At 33.9% G+C, this 13,585-nt stretch overlaps 9 protein-coding genes and 4 pseudogenes across 13 annotated transcripts; 8 read left to right on the forward strand and 5 right to left on the reverse strand.

Moving 5' to 3' along the window:
• Positions 1-453: 453 nt before the first annotated feature.
• On the forward strand, positions 454-1,398 carry TVAGG3_0781920 (organellar and viral DNA polymerase type B; the record flags this gene model as incomplete). The annotated part of the gene is made up of 1 exon (XM_001309101.1): positions 454-1,398. One exon carries the CDS (start codon positions 454-456, stop codon positions 1,396-1,398), a length of 945 nt encoding a protein of 314 aa, XP_001309102.1.
• A 409-nt stretch (positions 1,399-1,807) lies between these two features.
• TVAGG3_0781930 (uncharacterized protein) lies at positions 1,808-2,182 on the reverse strand (the record flags this gene model as incomplete). Its single annotated transcript, XM_001309102.1, has 1 exon — positions 1,808-2,182. One exon carries the CDS (start codon positions 2,180-2,182, stop codon positions 1,808-1,810), a length of 375 nt encoding a protein of 124 aa, XP_001309103.1.
• Positions 2,183-3,228: 1,046 nt separating this feature from the next.
• On the reverse strand, positions 3,229-3,840 carry TVAGG3_0781940 (annotated as a pseudogene). Its single transcript has one exon. A coding segment is annotated over exon 1 (612 nt).
• A 372-nt stretch (positions 3,841-4,212) lies between these two features.
• On the reverse strand, positions 4,213-4,686 carry TVAGG3_0781950 (uncharacterized protein; the record flags this gene model as incomplete). The annotated part of the gene is made up of 1 exon (XM_051246365.1): positions 4,213-4,686. One exon carries the CDS (start codon positions 4,684-4,686, stop codon positions 4,213-4,215), a length of 474 nt encoding a protein of 157 aa, XP_051081840.1.
• Positions 4,687-5,127: 441 nt separating this feature from the next.
• On the forward strand, positions 5,128-6,926 carry TVAGG3_0781960 (annotated as a pseudogene). The gene has a single exon. A coding segment is annotated over exon 1 (1,799 nt).
• Positions 6,927-8,122: 1,196 nt separating this feature from the next.
• Positions 8,123-8,562, forward strand: TVAGG3_0781970 (annotated as a pseudogene). Its single transcript has one exon. A coding segment is annotated over exon 1 (440 nt).
• Positions 8,563-8,683: 121 nt separating this feature from the next.
• Positions 8,684-9,247, reverse strand: TVAGG3_0781980 (uncharacterized protein; the record flags this gene model as incomplete). Its single annotated transcript, XM_001296546.2, has 1 exon — positions 8,684-9,247. The coding sequence occupies one exon, from the start codon at positions 9,245-9,247 to the stop codon at positions 8,684-8,686; it is 564 nt and encodes a 187-aa protein (XP_001296547.2).
• A 318-nt stretch (positions 9,248-9,565) lies between these two features.
• On the reverse strand, positions 9,566-9,820 carry TVAGG3_0781990 (uncharacterized protein; the record flags this gene model as incomplete). The annotated part of the gene is made up of 1 exon (XM_051246366.1): positions 9,566-9,820. One exon carries the CDS (start codon positions 9,818-9,820, stop codon positions 9,566-9,568), a length of 255 nt encoding a protein of 84 aa, XP_051081841.1.
• Positions 9,821-9,883: 63 nt separating this feature from the next.
• On the forward strand, positions 9,884-10,074 carry TVAGG3_0782000 (uncharacterized protein; the record flags this gene model as incomplete). The annotated part of the gene is made up of 1 exon (XM_051246367.1): positions 9,884-10,074. A coding segment is annotated over one exon (191 nt), but the record flags the coding sequence as incomplete, so codon positions are not given.
• A 1,547-nt stretch (positions 10,075-11,621) lies between these two features.
• TVAGG3_0782010 (uncharacterized protein) lies at positions 11,622-11,915 on the forward strand (the record flags this gene model as incomplete). The annotated part of the gene is made up of 1 exon (XM_051246368.1): positions 11,622-11,915. One exon carries the CDS (start codon positions 11,622-11,624, stop codon positions 11,913-11,915), a length of 294 nt encoding a protein of 97 aa, XP_051081843.1.
• Positions 11,916-12,173: 258 nt separating this feature from the next.
• TVAGG3_0782020 (kinase C-related family) lies at positions 12,174-12,386 on the forward strand (the record flags this gene model as incomplete). Its single annotated transcript, XM_051246369.1, has 1 exon — positions 12,174-12,386. The coding sequence occupies one exon, from the start codon at positions 12,174-12,176 to the stop codon at positions 12,384-12,386; it is 213 nt and encodes a 70-aa protein (XP_051081844.1).
• Positions 12,387-12,433: 47 nt separating this feature from the next.
• On the forward strand, positions 12,434-12,670 carry TVAGG3_0782030 (uncharacterized protein; the record flags this gene model as incomplete). Its single annotated transcript, XM_001296966.1, has 1 exon — positions 12,434-12,670. The coding sequence occupies one exon, from the start codon at positions 12,434-12,436 to the stop codon at positions 12,668-12,670; it is 237 nt and encodes a 78-aa protein (XP_001296967.1).
• Positions 12,671-13,343: 673 nt separating this feature from the next.
• Positions 13,344-13,578, forward strand: TVAGG3_0782040 (annotated as a pseudogene). Its single transcript has one exon. A coding segment is annotated over exon 1 (235 nt).
• Positions 13,579-13,585: the final 7 nt, after the last annotated feature.

Below are 13,585 nucleotides of genomic sequence, written 5' to 3' on the forward strand. Positions count from 1 at the left end.
GTTAAGCCACTTTGTGCCGTCAGTCAGTCAGTTTAGGAAAGACTTTAGAAAGTTGTTGGAAAATAAGTCCTGGGAAGAGTATTATAAGGCATTTTGTGAAGAATATAGCAACCGCCGGAATTCAGACGGTTGTTTTTTTATACAAAATTCATGCAGGAAATTCTTGAGTTTTGGTTGAAAGAATACGGTCGAGCCACTTTTGGCTCCACCTCAAAACAAGCATTTTATGAGCTTACTAAGGGCGTTATAAATGAATTCAAAGGTATTTACATACATCCTGACCTCGTTCATTTTGTTGCTTAATTCAGCAAAAATAATGTTTAGGGTAGATGGTTAGATCTAACCTCATTTCTACCCTCATTTCTACCCTCATGAATTTTCATGAATTTCCTTAAGATAGAAAAAAATAAAGTTAATTTTATTTTTATTTATTTTTTTTATTTTTATATAAATATGATTACAAAAATCGAAACATCAGCACTTTCGACAGCATGCACGGCACCAAATTCATTAATCATGAATCCTACGTCAATGTTGGTAGAGATGAAAAGCTTCATTCCTTCTTCATATACTTTTGAGACAGAAATACAAAGAATTAAGCAAGAACTTTTAACAAGTAATTTAGACTGTAGTGCGAAAGATGAAACAAATGAACAGTATCTTTATGACATACAGGATATTATTGACCATTTACCCAAATTGCCTGAAGTTCAGCAACAAAAGCTCACTATTCATGAATTCGATGAAATAGAAGTGAAACCAACTGATTCAGTAGAAATAAAGAAGTTCATACGTAAAGTAAATTATGAATTCCTTGGTTTTCATTGCAACCATAAAGTTATGGACAAAGATTGCGACATGGTTTATAAAAACATTTCTGACATATATAAATCTGAGGAGTTTAAGACTTACGATAACTTTGTTTCATTAGCTGCTGAATGTGTGTGGCAGATAAGAGATAAAGACAGAAGAGGCAAAATATGGAATGGACAGATAAAACCAACAACTTTTGAGTTAAAGAAAACCATTGACGCCTTAGTTGTTCTAGCAGGTCAAATTTCAATGTATAACGCAAAAATGAATCCGCAATGTTCAAAATGTAAAGCAGCAATTAGGAAATATAACTACTCAGTAAAAGAGATAGAAAGAATGAGAAACGACTATGCTGACTTAAAGAAAGAAGCAGAAAAGCCAGCAGAAGATAAAATGGACATGTTGACATTTCTTAATAAAAACTATCCCACAGCTGATGATTTCCTTTTATCTGATGTCAAGAAGAAGTATAAAGAAACTTTCGACATTGTTAAAACATTCGATGTACTAAAAGAAGAAATAGAAGCTAGAAAACTGTTTAAAATTTCACGAATTCATAACGTATATCACGTTAAACGTTTGTAAATCTTGAGGGTAGAAATGAGGTTAGAAATGAGGTTAGATCTACCCTTCTACCCTCAATTATATTTTTGGTCAAAGCTTCCACGAGAGAAAAGATTCCTCATTCGCTAAGGATTCCAAAAATGAAAAAAATCATTGATTTCGGCTGAGAAAAAACAGCAAAACCCTTCTTCCACGGGAACAAAGAAATAAAGAAGAAATAAAGTAAATTTTTTATTTATTCCCGTGGAAGATAGAGAACTTTTATGACACTTTTTATTCACGACAAACAAGACAAACAAAGAAAATAAGAAAATACGGCGCTGTCGCGGTTCGAACCACAGACCCTGACCCCTCCATAACACCACCTTAGACCACTGTGCTACGTAGCCTGTCGACATAAGATTTTATAAATTGCATATTTGACGTAAATTTATTTCCATCTAGCTTCCCACCGCATAAGATATTCATACGTGTTTGTAAGACATTCATTAAACTTCTTTTCTATTGCATCTAATCTTGCGTTATTTTTTTCAATAACTTGTCTGTATTCTTCATCATCTCCAGCAGTGTTTGGGTCTTCACGTTTAAAATATTCATTGTTAACCAATTTTTTATCTACAAATTTTATTAGTGTTTGATTCACTTCGTTATGATAACGGTCATATTCTTTCAATACGTAAGTGAAGACAAAATGCGTCGTACCTTCAATCTTAAAGCTTAAAGAACTTTCAACACAGTTTTGAGGGTCTGTCAGTGCGTCAATGAGATAGTATTCGAAGTCAGTCAATAATCTTTTTAAAGTCATTTCATACAGGGATAAATTTAATGTTGTGAAGAAATAGTGTTTATCTCAGAAAAAATAAAGTTAGTTTTATTTTTATTTATTTTTTTATTTTGTATGTAAAGACAGTAATGTCAACATCAGAGAACACAACAATTGCTATCGTTCATGAAGCCATAAATGAAGAATACGAGTACATACAGTATAACAAACAGTACGTCTTATTCGTTCAGTCAAAGATGACATGTACCAAATGCAAAGTATTTTGAATGCTCTTCTTTCTACAAAGCAAGCATATCATTGGTTTGAAAACCAACAGACAAAAGAACTTTTAGAAGAATTTCCTCATATGATTGCTTCCCTCGGAAAACCGAGGGAAGAGATTCCGTACGAAAATCGCAAGAATTTGGCTCTGGTTTGAAAGGTTATTATGTCATAGACTTTTAGTAAATGCTGTAGCAATGTGGGCTTCACCTCGTTATGCTTGTTATATTTTCATGATGTTAGATGAACTATATAAAGCAGAACGTGGAGAGATGGAAAAGAAACTTCAAGCAAAAGATGAAGTCATTGAATCCAAAAGACAAAAGCATACAGAAAAGAATACCACGTTCAGTACCAAAAGGAAAGGAAAAGAACTATAAGTATATGATTTACGCTGAAGAGTTGGAGAAAGAAGAAGATAGAGATATGGTTATGTTGCATTTAGTGAGAAGAAACAACAAGAGCTTTTATGACTTAGCTAAGATATATAAATCTGACAGAAACCGGTTCTATCGTGAAAAACTTACCGATTTCAAATGACACCGAATGAGCAAATAAAGGAAATTGTCAAAAATACTCTTCCTCAAACACACTATGATATCAAAGGTTGCACAATACTTACATTCAAAGAAGACTTAACATTACTGAAAGAAAAGATAACAGAATATTTCGACAACTTCAAAGAGGAAGAATGAACAAAATATTTCATAATTGATCCTCCTGTGTTGTTGTCTAAATGTCATTTCATACAAAATAAAACTAACTTTATTTTTTCTGACTTTCACAAAAGACCAAAAATAAACGCTTTACATGTATTTTTCAGCAACTTCGTCAAATAATTTTATAGCTTTATCTATCTCATCTACTTCGAAAGTTTCTTTACCTTTCATGGGAGCACCATACATTTTCTCAAACTTTTCAAGTAGTTCTGTTTCTGCAGCTCTCATATCATTAACGAACACAACCTTGACTCTATTGACTGTACTGTCATATCTTTGAGTTATATTATATTGTTCTTCCTATCTTATATCTCTTTGTATTGAAGTCCTTCGGTTTCTGAACAATATAAAGTAAGCCTTCACTGCAACGTTCCGTATCGAATGAACCATAAGTTATGAAGTTATATCCAACAACTGGTCAATCCATAGAAGAATTATTGGTATAAGACTTTTGTCTATAAGATATGCTCTTGTTCCATGAAATGCTACTGATATCATAAGCTCAGGATTTCTTGTCAAAATTTTCTGAGTAGAAGCAATTCTAACCCAGTCCTTTGCTTTCTTTCCAGATGGTATTATAATGTCTGACAAAGAATATTTGTTGTATTTCTTTGAGTATCTTACGTTTAAATCACCTATTCTAACCACTTTGGTGTCATTGTCAATCTTTCTAACTGTTTCAAACTCAATGTTTGACATTACTGTCTTTACATACAAGATAAAAAATTTTCTTAGAAAAAATTAGCGTTATTTTTCTTTCATAAGGAAATGTCAAAAATTCATGATTTTCGAGAGTTTTAGACCATGTTATAAATGAGGGTAGAAATTAGGTTAGATATACCCATCTACTCTAAACATTATTTTTTGGTCATGGGCTATGCCCGCCGCTTTGCGTCTTTATGAAAACATTTATGAAAAATTTACGAAATTAACGTAAACATTAACGATAAAATTTATTTCCTGTGTTGTTGTCAAAATGTCATGTTGTCATCATTTTTAAAAGAAGTTAATTAACCTGGTAGCACATGGTGACGTGGTGACACTTTCAGTTATTCAAAAATATATTTTTGCTTAAATAACTTCAGGGTCTATTTCTTCAACCATTTCACTTCCTTCGTCAATGTCAATAGAAGCTTCTTCAACCTTTGGTAAGAACTTTTGTATGACATCTTTGTTCGTTATTGTCTTCAGAGATGAAGGATAATATTTCACATTTGTTTCACCTTTCTTATATTCTTTCTGTTCGGAAAGATTTAAAGCAATACTGAAGAAGTCAACGTTAGAGTTCTTTATGACAGTATAATGAGTATCTTTGACATTCACGAAGAAACTCTTTTGTTTCAAAACTACTGCTAACTCTTGTGAAGTATAACGTTTGCGGTCAATGACGATAGCTAATGGTCTGACATACTGACCAAACTTAGATTCTTTCACAAACTTCTTGTTAAAGATAACATTAACATTTGAAGCATTATTGAACTCATTCTTGATGGCAGTAGCGAGAGCATTGTATGAAAAGAACTTGCAATCTTGCATGTGTTTCATTAAAATAAAAATATTAAATTATTTTGAAAAATAACTTAAAAAAAATCTAATCTAATTTTTTCAAAAAAAATATTTTTTTATTTCCTACTAAAGATGTATCGGAAGTTGTCTAAGTTAGAACACTCGGAAATAAAACAACTTCTTACAGAAGCTAACATAGATGTTGCAAAACATTACGCAACAAACAAAAAAGCACTCGCTGACATCCTCAATGACTACAATGGTGAAATAAGTTATGATAGAATTCATGAGTTCATAAAGCCACAACGCGGTGAGGACGAAGTCCATGCAAGAACTTTTCCTTTAAATGACGTTGCTATTGACTTATATCATAGACGTTCAATACCTCATGAAGTAAGGCGTGAGATGTTTGACATAACAAATGCGAACGTTGGTGAAACAAGAAGAAGAGACGACACACTGAAACAACAGAGAAGAGAGATGTTTAAAAATGCTATAGAACAAGTTCGCAAAGCTAACGATGTCATTCGTTCCATTGACGACAAACCAAAAGAAGGTGAGAGATGGTTAAAGAAAGATGAAGAGAATAGGAAGAGGAATGTTAAGACAGGCAAATAGACCTCATTGACTTTAACATCGAAGCTTAGATGAACCAAACAGAGACTACTTACACAACATTTCGGTAAGGTTTTCATGAGACTCTTAGAGAAGATTAAAATAAACTCCCAACAAAGATGGATGGTATGTTATAAACTTGGTGGAAAGTATGAATGTTCTACGTTAAACCTCAATAATATTGGAACATTACTACATCAGCTCTTGAAGGAGAACTTTATATCAGAGATAGAAGCAAATGCTGCAGGTATTGTTGAAATGCACTATGACTTCTTCTTGACAAACATAAAGAATCTTACTGAAATAAAGATGTATGATTTAACTGAATATGAAGGCTTAACGATGTCAGATGTAAAGAAAGGCAAACCAAAAAAGAGACCATATAGAGATGAAAGCACACTGACAGAAAGACAGAAAAGATTATTGAACAGACTTAAACAAACAGGAGATAAACAAGATATAGATGACTTCTGGAATGAAATCCTTGGTGAAAAGAAGTTTTATAAGAAAAGAAGCGGTCAGTTCTGGAAGTATCTTTGCACATTACCTATAAATCTTGAACGCTACCAAATCTTCAATGAACTGAACAAAAGAACTGCAACACTTATGACAGAAGACAATTGTTTCGTTTATGCTTGCATTCAGGCTGGAGTAAATGAAGAAACTATTGACCACATGAGAGAAGTCATTCGTGTTAGAGACTTTCCTCAAAGTAAAGTACAAGAAATTTCCGATTCAACAGGTATAGCATTTAATGTTACCATTGGTTATTTCGACAACTCCAAAGATAACAGAATAATTCACTACATACCAAAAGAATGTGAAACTGTTCGAACTATTGACTTACTTCTTGTTGAAGACCACTACATGCTAAACGAAAGATTACCAATGACAACATATTTCATTCGCAACTATATAGAAATCTTGAAGGAGTGTGGTGGAATGAACATTGATAAACAGATGAAAATATATACAATGGGAGATGGTAAATACATTGTTCGCATGGATAGAACAACACCGTTATGGGATGTTATGAAAACATTGTGGGAGTGCAAATATTTCGAACCTATTTCTTATGGAGAACTTTTCACATATACGACTGACTTATATAAACAGAACCTTGCACCATTTAAAGATTTGACATATGCTCCAAAGTATTGTGTACAACTGAAGAAGAAAGCAGAGTCAAAAGAAGTAAATAAAAATAAGTGCAAGTTCATTCCTGAGCACGTTTTCTTTGCTGACTTTGAGTGTAGTACCGATGGCTTTCATAAAGCTTTTAACATCTGTTATGACAGTGAAGATGGTTCAGTGAGTGAAAGCATATGGGGTCAGAACTGTGCAACAGAATTTTTGGAGCGACTTCCTGACAAGAGTTTAATATATTTCCATAACCTCAGCTATGATATAAACTTCATCTTAAGACACATGACAGAAGTGAAAGGAACTCCCATCATTAAAGGTTCACGAACAATGCAAATAACTGGTTTATATAAAGGACGGGCAATTATTATAAAAGACTCTTACAGTGTTATAAATAAGAAGCTTAAACTATTTCCTGCTATGTTTAACTTACAAACAGGACCGAAAGAAGTATTTCCATACAACTACTACAGCAGTACTTTGTTAGCAAATGACAACAGAACTGGTGTCATTTCTGAAGCGTGTAAGTTTATCCAGGATGCAGATACGTTCATGAAGAACATAGATTCCATCAAAGGTTGCAGAATAGATGAGAACCACTTCGACTTAGAAAAATATAGCACGTTTTACTGCAAACAAGATGTAAGAATTTTAAGAGAAGGTTTTGTAAAGTTCCGCAATGACATATTGAAAGAATTTGATTTAAACGTTTATGACTACGTTAGTATTTGTTCTATTGCTAACAAATTGTTTGAGAACAGAGTATACTTCCCGAATGGAAATCTTTATGACCTCTCAAATAAACCAAGAGAATTTATTTCGAGATGCATTCAAGGTGGAAGATGTATGCTGTCAGATAACATTAAACAAAAGAGCGAAAAGAAACTCATTGCTGACTTCGACGCTGTTTCATTATATCCATCAGCTATAGCAAGACTTTATACTTTAGAAGGAATTCCAAAAGTATTGAAGGATGAGATGTTAAGCACAGAGTATCTCATGAGACATTTATTCGATGACGACCAAAAGGAACCCATTGGTGAAAAGTTTATGTCTGGATTCTTTGTTCTCATTAAGATAACAGAGATTGGAATACATAGACACTTTCCTTTAATAGTTTGTGACCCTGAACTAAATCCAGAACTTAACGTTCCCAGAAGTTCAAACACTTGCTGTTTAATGTATGTTGACCATATAACATTACAAGACCTCATAAAATATCAAGGTGTCAAATGTGAAGTGTTGCAAGGATACTATTACGATGGAAACAGAGATATTAGAATAAGAGATGAAGTAAAGAAGTTGTTTGAGTTAAGGTTAAAGTATAAGAAAGAAGGAAATCCTTTGCAAGAAAATATAAAGTTCATTCTGAATAGTATTTATGGCAAAACTATTCTATCTCCTATTGAGTCAAAAATAACCATAGTAGATGACAAAGATGCTATAAGATATGCCATCAGAAACTACAACCATATAGTGAAGTTCGAAGGTTTGGATGGTTCAGATAAAACTATTTTCAAGCTAACTAAAAGCATTTGCAGACACTTTAACTTCTGTCCACTTGGTGTTAACATTCTATCTATGTCGAAGAGAATAATGTGTGAAGTATTCTGTACTGCAGAGGACTTAGGAATGGACATCTTTTATAGCGACACCGACAGTATGCATCTCTACAATGAAGATATCCCTCGTTTAGCTGAAGAGTTTGAGAAACGTTATGGAAGAGTTCTCATTGGTAAAAACCTTGGTCAGTTTCATAGTGACTTCGCAGAAATAACACCTGGAAAACAAAGTTTAGCATACAAGTCAATATTTTGTGGAAAGAAGACCTACATAGACTTACTCACTAACGATTTAAATGAAGTTGCATTTCACTGCAGAATGAAAGGCGTGAAGCAAGATGTTATTGCTTTAACCGCTAATGAAATGTTTCCTGAAGCTATACAATGCTATTACAATGAAGATAAAGGTTTAATGGTTCCGCAAGGAAAATTTGACAAAGACTCTGAGTTCAGTGTCATGAAACTTTATAAAGCACTTTATGACGGTCAAGAGATTGGCTTTGACTTATGTAAGTCATGTCAACCTTGCTTTGAAGAGAAGTTTAACTTCTCAATAACGACTAAAACAAGCTTTATTCGTAAGTTGAAGTTCTGAGGTCATTTATTTTTGTCAGCAATGAGGTCATGAATGAGGTCATGAATGAGGTCAACAATGAGGTCATTTATTTTTGTCAGCAATGAGGTCATTCGTGATAAAAATAAAACTAGCGTAGATTTTACAATACTGCGATGGTAGAGTTTAAGAGTTGTGCTTCAATGTAGAGACAGTCCTTATGGTCTGGAGGTAAGAACACTGGGCAGTTATGGTCATGAGTGGAGAACATGTCTATCCAAAACTCACGATTGAAGCCAGTTAATTTATAGTATTTAGGGTTAGGAAGTGGTGTAGTTCTTGTATGACCAATGAACTCATTTTCAACTCCCTTACTTAAGTTTGAATATAATATAGCTTGCTTTCTATCCCAAATGCCAGGTGTTACAATCTTTGAAAATTCATTTTTCCTCGGAAGCATTGCATCATAATTGAAAACATTCTTGAAATCATCACTTGGTTCAGAGATTTGAAATCTTATACGTAATGGATTTTCTTTCTCTTTAGCTACTTCATTGAATGGTGAGAATACAACAAACTGACAGTCATGTGTTCCATCTTCATTTTCATTAAATTCATAATGAAAGGCTATAAGTTGTGGCTGACTACCTTCTTCTTTCAGTTGTGCAAGAAACTCACGTAAAGGCTGTAAAGTTTGTACTTCAATGTTGAACTTTTTCTCGAACATCTCATTAAATGAAATCATACATTGCAACAATGTTGTATCGTCTTTAAAGTATTTGTATATGTGAATGTTTTGGGCGCTTAAAGACTATTCGTCATTTTCTATCTCGACTTGAAGTATAAAGTCAACCTTTCTGAAAGCACGTGTTATATACATAGATGTTATGCCAATGTACTTCTCTTCATTTATGTTCACAATCCAGTCTGTTGGAAACTTAAACGTTACTCTGTTCCCCTTTATTTTGACGTCAGAGTTTTCACTACTGAACGCAACAGATAAAGGTATTTGTCTATACATTTAGTTCCGATAAAAATAAACCATTTACTCTTTCTTTGCTTCAGCTTCTTTAGCTTTTTGTTCTTCCTTTGCTTTTGCTTCTTCTCTAGCTTTCTTTGCCAGCAAACGTGGGTTCTTTTGTCTTCCAGCAGCTAATGCAGCTAGTTGTTTTTCACTAAGTTTTCTCTTTGGTCTCTCTGGCTTTTGTTCTTGTTTTTGTTCCTTCAGTTCGGATAAAATTTGCTCATGAATTTCTTTCTTCAATGTTTCAACATCTATGACCCCTTGGGTCTTGTCCATATGACTTGTCTGAGTCATTTGACTGCAGATAAAAAACAAAATTAAAACTTTAACCGATGTAAAATGAGCTTGTCAAAATCAGAGCGAGAGTCTATTATATTAAATGACGCAAGAGGAATACAACATCCTTTCTATTACGTAAGTCAGAGTAAAGATGGTAAAATATACGTAAGAAAAAGAAAGGTTCCATTAGCGAATGCAGAAAGCGACAACATTAAGGTGTATGGTAAGGGTGAAGTCCACGAAGCCCATATAAAACCTTCTGTTCAAACTGAGCCACCAAAAGAACCAGAAGAAAAGAAGCCAGATGTACTTTCAATAACGAACCAAGAGCTTATTGCAAAGTTCGTGAATTTCATTGAAAAGCAAACCGAGTCAAAGAACCTGACCCACCAGTGAAAGAAGTTGAGACAAAAGAGAATGTACAGTTCATTGAAAATCAAGAAACAACTTTCCACCACGAATGCCAAGAAGAAGAGTGAGAATAATGAAGTAAATAGATATTTTTATCCGAAGTAAATACATGCAGAACGAACAGCTAAACGAATTTACTCCAGCAGAGCATATTCATCAGATTCGCTCATATTTCGATATCATAGACAATGCAGTTCAAATTGGTGACACTAATAGAAAATATTCTGACGCAAAGATTCCATCACAACCTGGAACTGCTAAAGATAACACATGGGTAACATTCAATCTCTCACCTCCTGGTGAAAATATGTTGGACCTTTACAATACATTCATTACGTATAAAATGGAAGGTCAATTTATTGTAGATAAAGAAATTGGTTCAGGTTCCAATAAAACAAACCAACCAGGATTTGGATTGGTTTCGATGACGCTTCTATGCAGTTGCTGGATATCAAATCCTTGCAAATGGTCGTATCGTATATTCTCAAGACAACGCAAGAGAAGAAGCATATATAACTTCAAACTCACAAACTACCGAACAAATAAAGAAAGTAGATGTTTTCTCAAAGACTCGACATGAAGATGTATGGAGTCATTCGGGAACATGCAGAACAGGACAAATTGTTAGTGGTCCAATTACAGCAGGAAAATCATTTGATTTTAAGCTTCGTTTAAGAATTCCTGTTAGAAGATTCCTTCCATTAGAAGCTATTCGATTTATTCCAGCTTTTGCAGGAAACATTCAGCTTAAAGTAAAGTTCAGTAGCGACGCCTTACAATGCACATCTATATCTGTAAATGATATCATTGCTTTCAATCCAACTCTTAAAGTTGCATTTGCTTCAGATTCAAATCCACCGACAAATAAATTTGTTCCATGGAATGAACCATTCACTATGATAACGAAGGCAGTAGAAGCTAGTGGAACAGTTACTATTACAACTGTAACCAGCAACTATTTCGAACAAAGATGGATTTTAATGAATGTTTCATTCATCCAAAGTCATTCTCTTTAGACCCTAACATTTATACAGAACTTGTAGAACATTATACAAACGAGGCTTTATGTTTTCCTGTTAAAGTTATGGATTGGATTCCTATGGACGGTTCATTCTCAAAGAATACAGATAGTTCAAGTGCAACATTTACAGCAGCTTATACGCCTATTAATGTTAAAAGTATTTGGGCACTATTTAGAAAGAAAGACAACTATTATGTTAATTTTGAGAACCCTAAGTTTAAATATCTTCAGCTTTCCATGGGAGCTTATGGAAATATGCCTGCAGAACCTGAAAAATCATATGGACCTGTATTTTATGAAATGGTTGCGAACGCTTGCAATACAAACAATGATATGATAGGATTTAATGAAGATGTTATGAGGTCATTGGTGGATGATGGTAGTGTGGAACATAAATGGGATAGCTATGACAACACACATTTCTTATGTGGTTTTCCAACAGAAGTGGACTTTTGCTTCCAGCAAGGTCAAACATCTACTGCTCCAATAACATACAAATTGTCTGTTAAAGGACCTATTGAACTAGCAACTGAAAATGTACCAAAGCCACTTATTGGATTTATGAGGGATTGTTGCTTTGCCATTCAGGTGCGTGCTAATGGAATCCCAATAATAAGATTAGATGACTATAACTTAGCTACGGACGACGGTGAGGAATAAAGGATGAACGTTTATTTTTAAAGCTTATAAATGAGTTCTTCATCAAGCTCTCGTGAACCTTCACCATCTATGAAACAAACTTTACCAAACGATTATGGAGCACCTATTGAATATTTCTTACGAGCTGCACAATGGCAAAGAGCAGTCTCACCAAGGTTAGGTGTTCCACCAGCTCCTGTCAAAAATAGCATTTGGTCAAGTCCTTATATAAGATATGGTCTCCCACTAGGTTTGCTAGCTACAGCAGGAGCAGTTATGATGTTGAAAAGAAATAAAGCAAATGTTGTAAATAATACTGAAGTAGCTGAAGTTAAACAAACTCCAACACCTTCACAAGCAAAACCTTCAATGACTCCTGAACCTATGGAAGTACAAACTCCTGTTCAAAAGTCAACTCCTAAACCGACTCCAACATTTAAACCAGAACCTACTCCTCAAATAAATCGTAAAACTCCTGCGTTTCCTTACTGAAAAATAACGTTATTTTTATTTAATATTAAAATTTTTATTTGATTGAAATGACAAATAAAGTCACTGAAGCAATGAAACAAAAGTTCTTGGTAGAATACATTAAATCAGGAACTATTCCAGAAGGTTTTTACATTCATACTATGAAGGATGGTAGAGTTCAGTTTAGAAAGATAAAGCAACCATTAGATAAAGAAGGAATTTTGAGAAAGATTAAACTTCATGAGGACAACATTGCTAAACTTTGGAAGAAGTTAGAAGAGTTGGAGAAAGGAAGAGAGTTATAAAGCAATGAGAACGTTTATGTTATGAGAAATTTTTAACGTTAGTTTTATTTTTACTGAAAATTTTTATTTGGATGTAATGACGAAAACTATTGAGATAACAAACTACAACGGTCATGAGTTCAAGAACTTGTTCTTCGTTCCGCGTGAGAATACATTCTATCAGATACGAGGGAGAAAGGGTAAAGTTAGTTTAAGCATTTATGATAGTAAACATAATGGAAAGTTTATACAAGCAATAGATACAAACGGTAAACGTGTTTCATTACATTTGTCAAAACTTATAAACATTAATTATGACAGCGACTTTGACTCAGACGATTGGAGCGACAGTAGTGAGTCAGAAGATTATGAGCTGTTATGTGAAGCACAGCAATGGGAGGAGTTGCAATACTTTTGTAAGTGAGAACATTAGTGGGAACGTTAGTGTGTACGTTAGTGAGAACGTTAGTGAGAACGTTTATTTTTTCATGCACATGCATTGTGTCGCGGGGAGTTGCCATGGGTAATGACCTGCGCACAATATATAACGTACAGAGAGGTGAGATGAGGTGGTTTATGTGATAAATACTTTACGTGGCAGAAATAGTTTAAGGTTATTAGAAATATTGCATCTGTGATGTAAAATATACGTTAGTGGTTTTGTAAAGTGTCAGATTGACATATCTTCGGTAAGATGGCGCGCAGTGCCACAGTACTGAAGATAGTCATACTAACTGAAGTTAGAAAAATGCGCGAAAAACAATTAGAACATGAACGTGAGTTATGTTATGGTTATAGAGATTCTCCATTCTAAAAAACAAAATTTAAAGAGAGAATTTAGAGAATATGAACTCGCTAAGATAGCATTAGAAGCTGCAGAAAAGAAGTTAAAAGCTTGGGGTCGTTTTGTACAAAAATATTGTGAGTAAATGAACC

Source organism: Trichomonas vaginalis, chromosome VI (assembly GCF_026262505.1).
Source record: "Trichomonas vaginalis G3 chromosome VI, whole genome shotgun sequence".
Lineage (NCBI taxonomy): Eukaryota > Parabasalia > Trichomonadida > Trichomonadidae > Trichomonas > Trichomonas vaginalis.